Raw genomic sequence first — 16,132 nt, forward strand, 5'->3', positions numbered from 1 at the left:
ATACAATATGCAAGGTGAATTATTAATACTATCATGCATATTTAAAATTAAAATGAGTTTGTTAACCACATAATATAATAAATCTCAAATAGAATAAGAGATCATTATTATTATTGGTAAACAATCCCTTTTAATTAATGTGGGTCCCTCAACTTTGTAGTAAAATAAATCATACAATCAATACGTCAATAACTTTTCCTGATGGAGGAGTTCATTATTACTATTGTTGAGATTCATTTGCTATTAAGTGAGCACTTTCATTAAAATAATAATATGTGGGTCCCTTAACCACTGCATGAAAAATCAGATAACCAATACGCTAATAACTTATTTGGTTGGCGAAGTTCATTATTACTATTGGCGGGTAAATCCCATCATTTCTATATCTCTTAAGATAATGCCTTGTCTATCATAAGAAATAATTCCCGATTTTGTTTAGCCTTTCTAAAATCACCAAGTGTAGACCACTCCGTTGGGGAGCTAACACTATTGATTTTAGATTAAGTGTATAACGTTATTAATGCTCCAATGAAAAATAAAATATTAAATATCTTGTCATTATAATCTAGACTCTTTAAATCATGCGTAGGGCCTTATTTTTAAAGATCTAATTACAATAAACATTTAATAATTTTATTTTCATGAGACAACCATTCTTGTAATATTAAAACTCTTCAAATCATGCGTGGGGCCTTATTTTTAAAGATCTAATTACAATGGTTTTAATAATGAAGGCCATGGGGTAATGTATAAAAATCCCCGCTCCCACTCAATTTTTAATCATTCATAATTAGGGTTTTTAATTTATTCATTTACATGATATAATGCATGCAAAATGCCTTGATTTTAATCTAATTAAATTTAGAAAATATCTGGACTTTTAAATGATTCAGTAATATTTAATTTGAGGCACACTTTAAAAAATAATTTACAAAAAATAATTTTTCGTTTCCCCTTTAGTGCCCTCTAATTAATTAGTAATCAAATTCAATTAATTTTCATAATTTAATTAATATAAATCAAGTCATTTAATTAAATATCATGGATCCAATACATGAATAATAATAATTAATAATTATCTATTCCATGCATTTTATACATCACATAAATAAATAAATGACAGGCAAAAACAAATAAATGAAATGGCCAATGGATTTAGCTTTTAACATTAAAAACTAAATAATTATTAAGTGCTATAATTATTGCACCCCATTAAACTCCCACTATCTTTAAATAATGGAGAATAATATTAAAATCCACTTTGGAGCAATAATTTACTCTTTAATGAGCAAAAACAGCACAAAATAATTATAAAATCAAGCCTGGAGGTATACCGGAGGGTTCTATGCACGTGAAGGAGTCAAAATATTGTCCAAGCATCCCTCATGCGCGACCACGCGCGACCCACGTGCCTGGAGAGTGAGCAGCGCGTGCTCACGCGCTGTCACGTGCTTGGTGAGTATTGCAGCGCGTGGCACCGTGTGCCACGCGCTGGGATTGGTTTTCATTGGTTGGCGCGTGGTCCTCACGCGCCAGCTTGTTGGCTGATCTTTGAGCGCCTTTTAGGCCCGTCCACACCCAATCCCTTTCGCCTCTGATCTTTAATCCAAGGGATGCTGGTGCGAGCGCATGTACACCGCGCCGCACTGGATTAGCCTCCCTTACTCCGGTAATGACCTCACCGCCGACGACTCTCCGGTCGTTGGAAAACCGCCGAAAAATCCAGAAAATTAATAAAAAATTTCAGAAAATATTATTTGGCCCAAAAAATTCCGGAAAAATTTCAGAAAAATTCTAAAAAATTTCAGAAAAATTCCTGAAGCCAAAATAAACTCTCTTGAACCTTTTTGAAGCTGCATAGCATCCTTTGATGATGATTACATAGTTTTAAAAATATTTACAATTTGAAATACAATGGAAAAAATTAAATTACATCATTGAACTTTCAAACGGCTAAATTAAAGCCTTAATTACATTCATCCAACGATAAAATTACATTCAATATACCTATAAGCTTCATCCATGGCCCAAACACACATCATCATCCATTCACAATTATACATACATCATCATGTATCAATATATATCAATATATTAATTTATACATCGACATACATCAATAAATAAATATATGCATATCAAAATTGGATCCATGAATGATGAATTTTGAAAAAAACATGATCTCTAGTAATGAATCAAACCATGCTCTGATACCACTGTTGGGAAACGTGCTAGTTTTAAAAACTTTTTGAGGGATTTTCATTCACAGATCTTGATTCATTACATAGAGACAAGTTTAAAGCAAAAATAAAATATGATGTATCATTCAATTAACAGATTGAATACTTATATCAAAGGTCTGTGTAAACCTTTAAATCTTTCCTCTTAAGTGAATGTTCTCACTTATTGTAGATCCCTTAGCAAGATGCTTCCTCCTTGGATCTCCATCTTCTTAGTATTTGTTTTGCCTTTAGGAATCACTTATAAGCCACTATGAATGATCTTAGAAAACTAGGCTTGTGGGAGCCTCCATTAGATGAGAACACTAACCCTAGTTTTCTAGAGAAAGAAAATATATTCCTTTTTCCTTCTACTAAAAATCACACCTAAAATATACATAGATTATGTATATTTATAGGCAACATAAAGATAAAGAAAATGAAACAACAAATCCTTCTCAATTTCTAATTCATATGTCTCAAATCTAATAGGATTCTAATATCAAGTTGGGCTATGAATGAGAATCCTTTGGGCTTATTATTTTATTGGCTACAATGAATTAATAATTAGCCCGGTCCATGGACCCAATTCAATTAATTCATAAATTAATTTCTATTCCACTAAAAGAAATTAATTGAACTCCAATTAAATAATAAATAACGTCTAAGTCAATGTTGCACTTTGACCCCTCTATGTATAATTAGTTATCGGATAAATAAAGCCATCAATCTGACTACTTAATTAATATATTTATTTTGGTACCTTTGATTATTTCTGCCTCGATCACAATAAAACATTTGTCTGACAAAAATAATAATTTAAATAAATAAATAATAATAAATCATTTTGTGTAAAAATACACAAAGGCCTTCGAATTTACTTTGTGATCAACCATAATCAATACAAAATAAATACAAGTAGTAATGATGCAAATATTGAAAATTTAACCCTCTAACTATTAATTACATAACTACCCAAAGTGTCGGTCTAAGAATCCTGAAGTATCCCCCGAACAAATCAAAGTAATTATTAATTAATAAAAGAGTCTATACTTTTCTCATGCTTGAGAGTCAAATGCCATGACAGTGATAGGGAGTAATAGCATACGATGATTCTGGCAATATATCTTAACCTAACGCAGATTCAGTTCAAGTCTTAATTAATTATGAATCCATCCATAATTACTGACTATGAACAATTTATGATTACTATTTATATTCATGTATTGATTGCCATCACATACATATATATATATCTCTTGTAATTAAGTGGACACTTTCAATTCTATAATGAATCGAAACATAATACATTGAATTCACCAATTGTATAAAGCATAAATATTTCAGAAACGTCAGGAATATATGTCACTATAATCCAAATGGAAATTTGCTATGCCAGGGCATATAAATCTCAACAAAAATGACCAAACTTTAATGACCAAACCAAACGATTTCAACACGTGGAGTCACAACGAACAATCCGGCAAAGAAGTACCTTCCTATTTCTCTTGGGATAGAGCCAGATAACTGATTTATGTTCAAATTCAAGTAAAAGAGCTTGGTCAAGTTCCCAGTAGTGGATGGAATGGATCTAGAGAGTTGATTTGTGTGAAGGTTTAAGAAGGTTAAGTCGCAAAAATTTCCTATTGAAGTAAGAATTGAACCCAACTCATTTTTGGTATCTTCACCTGCCCCCTAATCTCTCCCTAATTAATTAGGGTGAGATTACTGAAAAGACATAATAATGATGTGACGGCTCAAGATGATGACGTGGGGGAAGTGAACGGTTAGTTCAGAGACCTATATTTTGAAAATTGAAATCTCATCATTAACCTAACGCCTTGGTCAATGAGACCGTCGCTCTTTAACACGCTTAGTCTGTGATTTCAGGATTTCCTTCTATCTTTCTCTTTCGATATTTCGTCATTTGCTTTTCTCCGTCAACAAAGTCTTCTTTGGTGAGCTTTTCCTTGGGGTTTCTCGTTTTCCAGTTTTCTACGGTGTATTCATCAAATCCATCCCCTAAGGTTAGTCTCAATCCTTTGTTACTTCTCAAAAAACTTTCTTCTCTTTCTTTATTATAGATTTGAGAGTTTCTTTTGTCACTTCAATGGTTTTTGACTTAGAAATCCTCTGTACGAGGTACGAAATCCCCACGGATGTTATTATTAGACAGTGTCCCAAAGATTGTATTCCTTCTATTATTTAATACTACATATGGATTCAAATACAATGTTTTGGAATATAACAGTTCAAAATCTACAATACATAGATTGCAATACATTTAGCTAGTGTCACATTTTATACTCTCTGTAGATTGTAATAGATTTTGAAATATAATAATCTGTAAATTGTAATAGATTTGAGTGAAACATTCTATATTTTCTATAGATTTGAGTGAATGATTCTATATTATCGTTAGACTGCAGTAGATTTGGGTGGAACAATCTATACTATCAGCAGATTATAGTAGATTTTGAAATATAACAGTATGTAGATTGTAGTAGATTTGAGTGAAACATTCTAAATTGTCTATAGATTTGGGTGGAGAATTCTATATCATCGATAGACTATAGTAATAGATTTGAGTGGAACATTCTATATTGTTCGATGTTATAAATATTTGTAATTTAGTGTAAGATTATTAAAATAGAATGTCTTGAATGACTTGAGTATAACATATTTTGTTCTGTAGATTCCAATCAAAATACAACATTTTATATTGTCGGTTTTATAAACACTTGTGATTTTGGTAATATATGTTATAAATGTGTTGATAATATAGGTTATAAATGTGTTGATATTAAATTTCTATAAATTAAAAAAACTTGGAAATGGTTGATATGTTTCCTTTAGATGAATTAAAAGGTAGGAAAAATCATTAATAACTGATGTGTTTCAATTTAAATGCATTAAAATCTCAATTATAATGAGTAAATGATCGAGAAGGAGACTTCTATTAGCTATCACCAATAATATCTACATTGTATTGTATAAGTGTTTCCAGATATCCCTAATAATGATATTGTGAAGCTAAATTAAAAAGCTACTATAATTGCTAACAAATAATCGATGATGCAAAAAATCTGGAAACTATGACGAATTAAAAATAGATGAAGTTTCACGTTGTTGTGCGTCAGTGTGTGTGTGTTTTTTTTCCTAGAACCCCTAAGCAAGTGCACATATATTCCTCATAATACTCTCCTGGGTGTCAAATACTCGACCTTATGCCCATTGACGAAGTTACAGGGTCAAAGAAAGAGGGTGTGATTAGTAAATAAAATATTGTTTAAAACATTTATGTTACTATTTTGATCACAATATTGTTTAAACTTTAAAACATTTATATAATTAGTTTCGTTCAATGAAGAATTCTTATATATGAGAATAGTAGGAATTAAGAAGGTAAGATTTTTTGATAAAAAATAAAAAAGTTTAAACTTTTTACTTAGAATAGAGTTTGAATGTTAAATTTTTTTAGCTTCGTACAAAACTCTATACGATTAGAATTAAAACATCTTCTATTTAGAATGTTTTGTAGTATGAGAGAGTCACATCGATTTGAGTAAATTTGAATGGAACATTCTACAATACCATAAAGTCTTATAAATATTTAAAATTTTGATAAATTTGAGAAGATTGTAATAAGAATATAGAGTTTGTAAATATATATATTTACTTATAGAGATCTAGAAACTGAATCTAACCAGAGAGCGTGCAGAATGTTTATATAAGTCAAGCTAGTGAGTCATTGAGTGGAAGAAGAAGAACAAAAAAAGAGGTGGGTTAAACTTCAATGCACTATAATGGACAGATTTGATTAGTAAATAACATGCTGATCTAATGTGGTTTATTTTCATGAATTATTATTATTATTCTTATTTTGATGGTATGTTAATGAGTTATTGATATAATGCAACTTTACTCTTTTTTTTTTTTTTCTCCAGTGAGTCAGTGACAGTTTGTAGTATGTAGATTGTAGTAAATTTGAGTGAAATATTCTATATTTTATTTAGATTGTTGTAGAAGATTTGAGTGAAATATTCTATATTTTCGGTAGATTATTGTAGATTTTGGAGTATAATAGCCTGGTGTGATTGAAGTAGATTTGAGTAAAATAGTCTATAATATTATCAGTATAACAGTTATATAGATTTTAGTAGATTTGAGTGGAAGTAGACTAGTGTTGATGGTGGTTCGTGAGTAGGATGAGGAGATCGTTCCACGTAAGCCAAGAAATCTGAGATCAGTATCCAAGTAGAGATCCAAGCGATACAAGGGACTTTTTGCACAGTAAAAGATTAAGAAAGGGAAGGCCGACCTCGGTACCCAATGAACTCGAGCTCAGCAATGTCTGGCGGTTAGGGTGGTTGTTCTCCTTAAAAGGCTGATTAATGCACCTATTTATAGTGCTCATTCCCTAGGTCAATGTCTCTTAGTCCTTTGGGTGAGCCCGCTCTTGCCTAAGGATTCGAGGTTTCCCCTCCCGACAGATGGGACATTGACGGATGGACCGCGGCGTTTTGTCCCCAAGTCCAAAGAGGAAACTGCGCTCTTTAATTAATACAGGTGTTGTCAAATGTCTTTTGTAATTAATGCACTTTTTATCACTCATAGCTCGAGCTCAGATACCGATGTCCTTTCCCCCTTGCATCGGCCTCGGATTGAGGTGGTACCTTGGATCTCAGCCACCTGTCCACATGCCCTTAGATTCCCGAACTCAGCATAGGAATGAGCCTACTCCAAGGTTCTACTTTCTTGACCTCGCGAGGCCACATCTTGAGTTTATATTTCGAGGTCCCTCTATCCAAAAAGAGGGGAGTTCACAAAGCAGAAAGCTCGAGGTCGCTCCAGCAGGAAGCGACCTCGGAAGAGCAGGAATGATGGTTGCTTCGGATGAGTGCTTGGCACTGATAATTGCCAGACGAGGGCTTGGTGCTTTGAATGAGTGCGAATGAGTGTTAGCACGAGGTAGTATGAGTGAGTGTTAGCACGAGCAAGTGCGAGGTATGAGCGCGAGTGAGTGCGAGGTGCGAGGTGCTAGCAAGAGCGAGAGCGAGGTGCTAGTGCGAGCGAGTGTGAGGTGCGAGCTCGAGGGAGTGTGACGTGCTAGCGAGAGTGAGTGCGAGGTGCTAACGAGAGCGAATACGAAGTGTGAGCATGAAAAAGTGTGAGGTGCTAGCGAGAGCTTGAGGATACTTGGTCCTTTTAGGAGCACGCCAGATAAGTACTGGCCAGGTGTGCTTATTTTTAGAGGTGGCACCATTTAAACAGCTAGCGTGGCGCGATTATCAACATTTTGCCCCCTGCTCGAGCAAAAGACTAAGGGGAGCTCAATAGAAAAGTCAGCTTCATAAATGTGAGCTAACCTAGCTTTGTGTCTCAAGGTCCTTACGGTTAGAGAGAGCTCGAGAGAAAAAAAGCCTAAGGTTACGCCTGCAGGAAGCAACCTTGGAAAAGAGGGGAGGAGAGGCCCATCCGACTAAAGCGGGGCAAATCCACAGGAGAAGAAGGGTAGCGACCCCTTCCTTAGCCAGTGAGTTCAGTTATAGGACGAGTAGCTCGAGGATACTTGATCCTTTCAGGAACACGCCGGATAAGTACTGGCCAGGTGTGCTTATTTTCAGAGGTGGCGCCACTTGGACAGCTAGCGTGGTGCGATTATCAACATTTTGTGCCCTTGCTCGAGGTAGCGAGGAGGGAGCTCGAGTAAAAGACTGAGGGGAGCTCAATAGAAAAGTCAGCTTTATAAATGTGAGCTAACCTAGCTCTGCGTCTCGAGGTCCTTACAGTTAAAGAGAGCTCGAGAGAAAAAAAGCCCGAGGTTACGCCTGCAGGAAGCAACCTCGGAAAAGAGGGGATGAGGGGCACATCCAACTGGAGTGGGGCGCATCCACATGAGAAGAAGGGAAGCGACCCCTTCCTTGGCCAGTGAGTTCAGTTATAGGACGAGTAGCTAGAGGATACTTAGTCCTTTTAGGAACACGCCAGATAAGTACTGGCCAGGTGTGCTTATTTTCAGAGGTGGCGTCACTTGGACAGCTAGCGCGGTGCGATTATCAACATTTTTCCCCCCTGCTCGAGGTCGCGAAGAGGGAGCTCAAGCAAAAGACTGTAGATAAAAGGAAAGTATTTGTAAAGAGGATCTCAATCAACTCATTGAGGTTTATCCGTAGAGAGGAACTCCTCATGAAGACCATTATCTTGGTAGTGCGATTCAATCTTCCCTGCCGAGGTAACGCCACTATGTAACTTGGCGGTAAGATTGACCTCGTCTTTAGGAAGGGACCAAGAGCTAGGGTCGTGCTCTCCAAATACGCTTAAACACATAAGCTGTACCACATCCTTAATAGTTGGGGTAAACTTCCCCCAAACAGTGACAAAGGTATGAGTATCGCGACTCCACCGAGACAGGAGGAGTGCGAGGTCATGAATATCCAGCAGTATGGTTAGCTTCCGAGGTACCTCTTCTTGAAGTAAAATCCATTCTTATAGCATTCAGGCATTAGATAATGCATTCAGGCATTAGAAGCATGTAGGGAAGTATAGAGTTCAGCCCTTTTCAATTGACGTTTTTTTTTTTACAAAAATATATAGCCAAGGCTCGCTAGAGAACCTTATACAGATGTAGGGCTTCAAGAGAGGCATTAAAAGAAATATATATATATTTTTTTAACCACTTGGCATTGAATGTGCCCAAGATTTTATTATTGCCTATCCTTCCGATCTCATAATACCCACTAAAACTTATGGCCTTGACCTTGAAAGGACCTTCCCACTTTGGGGTGAACTTTGGTGCCGATGAATTCCGCATCACATGCATCGTAGACTTCAATACTGGATTGCTTTCTTGGAATGTTCGAGGCTTGGTAGTGGCATTATAGGCTCGAGCTACCCTCTGTTGGTAAACCGCAAGCCTACTCTTTGCGCGCTCCCTCTGCTCTTGTAATCCTTCTAGTTCCCTAATCTTGTGATCAAATTGGGGGTAACTTCGCTCAGCCAAGCTCCTTGAAGGAATCATTATCTTGATGGGGAGTACTGCCTCAGTGTCATATACCAAAGAGAAAGGCGTAGTGCTCGTGGCTCCCCTTATAGTAGTGCGATAGCCCAAAGTGCAAGAGGTAATTGTTCAACCCACTTGTTGTGTTGTTCCTTTAAAGTTCTACTCAAAATCAGGAGTAGAGTCTTGTTAGTCACCTCTGCCTACCCGTTACCTTTGGGGTAGTAGGGTGTAGACTTCCGGTGGGTCACCTGATATCTCTGCAGGAGTGCGCGAACTCTGCTATTTACAAAGGGTGTCCCGTTGTCTGACAGAATGATTTTGGGCACACCGAAACGGCATATGATGTTTTCTTTGATGAAGTTTGCTACTAACTGCCCCGTGGCTGTTGGTAGGGCTACCGTCTTAACCTATTTCGTATAGACCTCGGTGTTGGTCCGTCATCTTACCATAAGCTTAAGAGTGTGAATTTTAAGGCGAGGGCCAAGAGTTTTACATTTATAGAAGCCACTATTACCTTTCACTATAAATATAGCTAGGGCGAGTAGGGATCGTCCTAAGGGATTTGTGAGGATCGAGCAATGTCGTGGAGTCGTTATTAGGGCTAGTAGGTCGAGTGATCAAACAATTGGTTGGTTGGTTGATTAAAGAATAACTAATTTAAACTAAGTGATAGCAAAAGAATGCAATCAAGAGTAAGTAAGAGAGAGAGAGATCTTGGGGTTTAGAGATCACCACCAAGCAATGCATTTCTATATCATTGACAAGTGATTAATGAGGGCAAATGGTGTGTTGCAATATTGGTGTGTGTGTGTTTTGTTGATTCAACAAGCAATGATGACTAGTTAAGTATGTATTGTCTAAACATCATGTGAAAGGCACAATATATCTAAGCAATGAAGCATATATTATCTAAACAACATGTGAAAGGCACAATAGATCAAAACAAGTCATTAATCCTTTCATTAAGCTCACAATCCAAATACAACACAAGGTTAGGGACATATACTACTTGCATTCAAAAGCTTGGATCATCAAACAAAAAGCATGGATTGTCCTTCCATTTAACACTACACTACAACTACACTACATCTACACTACTAGCATGAAAATAAACTAGGGGGGAGGCACAATCCATCAAGGAATAAGTATGAACCATTAAGAGAATCACAAGAGCATTCCTTTACGCACTATGTTATAACAATCTTCAAATCAATAGCATCAATACATATAGACATGCATCAACAACACAAAATCTAGAGACAAGCACTTGAACATCTATTCTAGCATACATAGACATATAGATAGAATGAAATGATCAATTGGAAGCATTAAACCACATAAATCATTGAATAAACAAGATCTATATATATCAAAGTGTCAAAACATCAATTACAACACTAATCCCTCAATAATACACAATATTAAGATATAGAAAGCATGCTTGGGGCTAACTCTAGCCCCAAGAGGATGTCTAGCCACTTATGGTGATGTTGCTCCAACCCTCAAGGGCTAACTCCATGGAAGAGGCTTGCTCCTTGGTTGATGAAGAGTCTCCAATGGTGTCTCTAGCTTCCTCCTCCTCTCCACTTCTTCTCCGAGAGATGATATAAAAATCAAATTAGCTCCCTTTGTAAAAAACGATCCTTATCCTTATATAGGTAGGTCAAAATGACACCCAAAATGAGCTGGGGTTGTGCACACAATATTCCCTAATGATTGGATAAAGGACAACTTTCAATGAGATGGAAATTTAACTTTTTCGCACTGGAGGAAGTTCGATCGATTGAACCTTGGTCTTGGATCGATCGAACTGGTTGAGATCTATCAAACTTAGGCTAGATCGATCCAGCTGGCTGAGCTTTTTGGTAAAAGACAAATTCGAGATATTTTAGGAGATATTTATGGGAAAAGGACAAAAGTGGTTAGTGGGTGGTACAGCTATGGATAAGATCAATTATTTGAATAAGGACAAAAGTGTTCGATCGATCGAAGGATGGTGTTGGATCGATCGAACTTTTGGATATTATACTTTTGGGCTAAGGCTTGGATCTATCTTGAAGTGCTGCGATCGATCATTGTTCGATCGATCGAACCTTGAACTTGGATCGATCGAACTTTGCTGCTTGTCACATTTGGCTTCATTTGCTTCATTCTTTCTCCACTTTGCTCTTTTCTTTATTTAATCCCGGAATTGCTTCAATTAAGCTCTTATTTGGCTGAGTTAGCATATTTTCGGGATAAGTGCCTGAAAATGGAATAATACGAAATCAATCTAAAACGGTAAAGTAAGATAGATAAAGGTACTAGAATGCCTAAGCTTAAGGGGTTTAAATACGCACTTTTCAGCGCTCATCACACGGCTGCCACCAGTATCCACTTCTTCTTTTTGGACTTCAGCGAGATATGACCGATCAAATCCATGGCCCAAGTTTGAAATGGCTAGGGAGGTTCCGTGGAATGTAGCTTTACCGCTGGAGCGTGGATGGCGAGATTATGCATTTGACATTCTCGGCACTTTTGGGCATACTGCTTGCTATCCATTTGCATCGTGGGCCAGTAGTAGCATAGCTGTATAAGGCAGTTGTACATTTTCTTCCATCCTTGATGCTTATCCTCATGGGCTTGCTTCAGTACCTCTTGCGCCTCAACAAGACTTATGCAGCGTTTAGTTCTACCATCAAAGCCACACCTTATTAGCTCCCCTTTGTATATGAAGAAGCGGCTCACGTTCCGTCTTACTAAGGTAGCCTTCTCACGGTCTTGCGGAAGTATCCGTCCCCGTGCTCTTCTTGTTAGGGGGTGCATCAGCGGCTAAAACCTGGGGCCTGTGCCTGCCTCTATTCTCCTCTTGCATAGCACCATGCATGCAGATGGCGAGATTGTTTGCCAGATTGCGAGATGCTTCTATTAAGTTCGCGAAGGTAAGGAGCTTCAGATTAATAAGGTGAATCCGGTCGGATCCCTGCATTCCTTCTATACAAATCTTAGCAAGCGCCTCATCTTCATGTATCTCATAACATTGCATTGCCCAGTCATGAAATCTATGAACATATGTGAGTAAGTCTTCACCAGGGCCTTGAACTTCTTTAGTCAAAGACAGGGTAGTCACTTTTTCTTCTACTTGGAAGAACTTAGTATGAAACAACATAGCTAACTGATTCCACGTGGTAAGTGATCCAGACTCCAGATTGGCGTACCACTTGTAAGCCCGGTCTGTGAGAGTTTTAGAGAACTCCCTAAGCCGCACAGTATGGTCATTCCTAAAGGGTCCCAAGGCCTCTATGAACCGTACCACATGTTCAAGTGGGTTGCCCTTCCTCCCATCGAGCTTGCTGAATTTGGGGGCCACATACCCCTGGGGATAAGGGAGAAGTGCAATGGACAATGCGTAAGGTGGCTCAGGGGCAATTTCCTGGTCAACATACTCCTTTCGTTCCGTAGTAGCGTTTACAGATCCGCCATGGTCACATAGGGCGACTGCCGAGTTAAGTCTTATTTGTGTCCGAATTCCTCCAAGCTCCTATCCCTTCGGCATGCCTCCCTCTGGCTAGTACTCGGTATACCCAATCTCGCTGGTGCCGTAAGTGGGGTGCTAAAAAGGGTTCGGCGAGCACGCGGTGATATGTCCTATGGCCGTTTGCGTTGACCAGTGGAACGTTTTGCTTCGGCTGATGATGGGGGCGCACGCCTCATAGAACTGTTCGGGGTCACCTGCCTCCCAGTGGGCTCGTCAAAGAAATCACCGCTCGAACTTGCACCTCGTCGAGGTATTTCTCTATCAACAATCTCCCGAAGCAAGGTCACCACATCTTTCTAGGTGTCCTTAAGCTACTCCATTCTGTACGATAATGCATTATGGGCCTTGACCAAGGCGTTAAGATAGATGATTCTTGTTCTAGGGAAGTATGACCCTGGCATACTCAAAGACCCATCATAGCCCTCACCGAGGGCGAGGCTAGTCTGGGAGGGTGGACTGATCTCTCGCACGCTGATCTCTCACACACTTGACATTTGTGAAGCGCTCCTCCCCAGCAGAGTCACCAAAATGTTGATGGTGGTTCGTGAATAGGATGAGGAGATCGTTCCACATAAGCTAAGAAATCTGAGATCAGTATCTAAGTGGAGATCCAAGTGATACAAGGGACTTTTTATACAATAAAGATTAAGAAAGGGAAGGCCGACCTCAGTACCCAATGAACTTGAGCTTGGCAGTGTCTGGTGGTTAGGGTGGTTGTTCTCCTTAAGAGGCTGATTAATGTGCCTATTTATAGTGCTCATTCCCTCGGTCAATGTCTCGTAGTCCTTTGGGTGAGCCCGCTCTTGCCCAAGGGTTTGAGGGTCTCCCTTCCCGATAGATGGGACATTGACGGATGGACTGCGGCGTTTTGTCCTCCGGTCCAAAAAGGGACATTAACGGATGGACTCGAGCTCGGATACCGAATGTCCTTTCCCCCTTGCATCGGCCTCGGACTCAGGCGGTACCTTGGATCTCAGCCACCTATCCACATGCCCTTAGATTCCTGAACCCAGCATAGGAATGAGCCAACTCCGAGGTTCTGCCTTCTTAACCTCGTGAGGCCACATCCCGAGTCTATATTTCGAGGTCCCTCTATCCAAAAAGAGGGGAGTTCACAAAGTAGAAAGCTCGAGGTCGCTCCAGCAGGAATTGACCTCAAAAGAGTAGGAAGGATGGTTGCTTTGGACGAGCGCTCGGCACTGATGATTGCCGGATGAGGGTTCGGTGCTTCGGACGAGTGCGAGTGAGTGTTAGCACGAGCGAGTGAGAGGTGAGTACGAGGGCGTGGGAGGTGTGAGTGCGAGGTGCTAGCGCGAGCGAGTGCGTGGTGTGAGCACAAGGGAGCGCGAGGTGTGAGCGCGAGCGAGTGCGAGGTGCTAGCGAGAGCGAGTGCGAGGTGTGAGCCCAAGGGAGTGCGAGGTGCTAGTGCGAGCGAGTACGAGGTGCTAGCGAGAGCTCGAGGATACTTGGTCCTTTCAGGAGCATGCCAGATAAGTATTGGCCAGGTTTACTTATTTTCAGAGGTGGCGCCACTTGGACAACTAGCGTGGCGCGATTATCAACAACTAGATTGGAGTTGAACATTCTACATTATCAGTAAAACAGTTCTGTAGATTCCAGTAGATTTGAATGGAACAGTTCGGTATATTCTAGTAGATGAATAGAACAGTTCAATATATTATAGTAGATTTGAGAACACTTCAATATATTCTTGTAGATTTGAATAAAACTGTAGTTCTGTATACTCTAGTAGATTTGAATAAAACTGTAGATTAGAGTCGCTGATTTGAGTGGAACATTCTACATTGTCGTTCTTAAAACTGATTGTTAGATTAAAACAGAATGTTTGTAGTACAACTTCGATAGATTCTAATAGATTTTATATTAGATTTAAGTATACATTGTTAGTAGTATAAATATCGATTATTTTGGTAATATATCTCACTTCATCAGTGTCATTCAGCGTGTATTTTCACCAACAAATTAGGTTTTTTACCGCCAAATTGTAAACGTATTCCGCAAACAAACAAACTTACTTTGTAAAGATTACTCAAACTTTTCATACATGTTTTATACATGAAGCACGCTTCACAAAAAAGAGCAAATACATATATCTGTCTCTATGGGTACCATAGCGGTTGAGAAAATACACAACCCCTGTTACGATTACCAAAGTGTACGATATTTCTACACATGTTCCTAAGTGTATAACTATTAGTACTATATGCATATGTATTATTCACAATATACAACTAAATTAATAACCCTTTCAATATAGTTTTTCAGTTGCCCCATGGATACTCGATGCCGTCCACACCTTTCCCTTGTTCCGCCACCTCGTGAAACCCAAAAGTCGCCGTGACCTCCGCCCAAATAGATGAGTCGTCAAACTCCGGCAATTCCACGCTCAGATTCTCCCAACTCCGGTCAATTCCTACACCGTTATCGCCAACACCTTCACTTTTAAGTGATAACTCAAGACTCCCGAACACCGATTCATGATCATTGAACCCCGAACGCGAGCTATCCGATGACAAAGACGAACTTCCTTGAACCCGCAGTTGATTTTCCATGCGGGTGTCGGTGGGGGAGCGCGAAAACGGTGGGGGCTTCATGTGATGAAGCTCCGGCAGGTTGAGCTTGGCAGCCGACCCGTAGAGCTTGGTAGCCGCGGCATCGTAGGCCCTTGCAGCTTCGTGGGAGGTGTCAAAGGTCCCCAACCAGAGACGCGCGCCGCGGTTGGGCTCGCGGATTTCCGCCACCCACTTGCCCCAAGTGCGCTGCCGGACACCTTTGTAGGTGCAGGAAGCATTCTCTGGGCCTCCTTTGCCTCTCATGCACCCTTTCCTTGAACTTGCTTGAGTAGGTCTCCTCATCTGCTGCTGCTGCTGCTTTCTCTCTCCTAATCCCATAGCTGATTTCAACATTGTTTTTAGAGAAGTTCTAATTTGAAGGGTTGGTGATAAGAACAAACTTAGCATAATTTATAGTTGGAAGGAGGATAAGAGGTTTGATGGAGAGGGAGTGAAGTAATTAAGCAAGTGTTGATACGTGGCTATGTTGGTGTGTATTGGCTGCTACATGGCATGACCATCCACTTTGATCGTGTCAGAAATGGAGCTCACTGTTTTCCATTTAAGCACACTTGGCGTTGGGCCGTTTTTTGTAGCCAAGCTCAGGTGGCAAAAAAGGAAGACTTGGTCCAGAAGCATGGTTTTGAGAGAGAGTGAGAGAGGGGCTCACGTGCGTGTATGGCTGACATCTGTTGGGGAGCCCTTAGCAGATAAGTTTGACACTCCCAAAACTTGGCTAGTCAAAAAGGGTATTGGAGATTTCATTAGTAGTCTCTTCGGTTCAAAGTGCGTTCTTCTGGATTCATTCTGGATGTCTCAA

At 39.5% G+C, this 16,132-nt stretch overlaps 1 protein-coding gene across 1 annotated transcript; it reads right to left on the reverse strand.

Annotated features, from left to right (window-relative positions):
• Positions 1 to 14,762: 14,762 nt before the first annotated feature.
• LOC132279260 (dehydration-responsive element-binding protein 2D-like) lies at positions 14,763 to 15,877 on the reverse strand. The gene has a single exon (XM_059781189.1). The coding sequence runs from the start codon at positions 15,718 to 15,720 to the stop codon at positions 15,022 to 15,024; it is 699 nt and encodes a 232-aa protein (XP_059637172.1). The 5' UTR covers positions 15,721 to 15,877; the 3' UTR covers positions 14,763 to 15,021.
• Positions 15,878 to 16,132: the final 255 nt, after the last annotated feature.

Source organism: Cornus florida, unplaced genomic scaffold (genome assembly GCF_030987335.1).
Source record: "Cornus florida cultivar Cherokee Brave unplaced genomic scaffold, ASM3098733v1 CherokeeBrave_3.0.0_Hap2_Chr10, whole genome shotgun sequence".
NCBI lineage: Eukaryota > Viridiplantae > Streptophyta > Magnoliopsida > Cornales > Cornaceae > Cornus > Cornus florida.

Excerpts from the sequence above, each read along its gene's own strand:
- LOC132279260 (XM_059781189.1), bottom strand. The coding sequence starts at position 15,720 with ATGCTAAGTTTGTTCTTATCACCAACCCTTCAAATTAGAACTTCTCTA.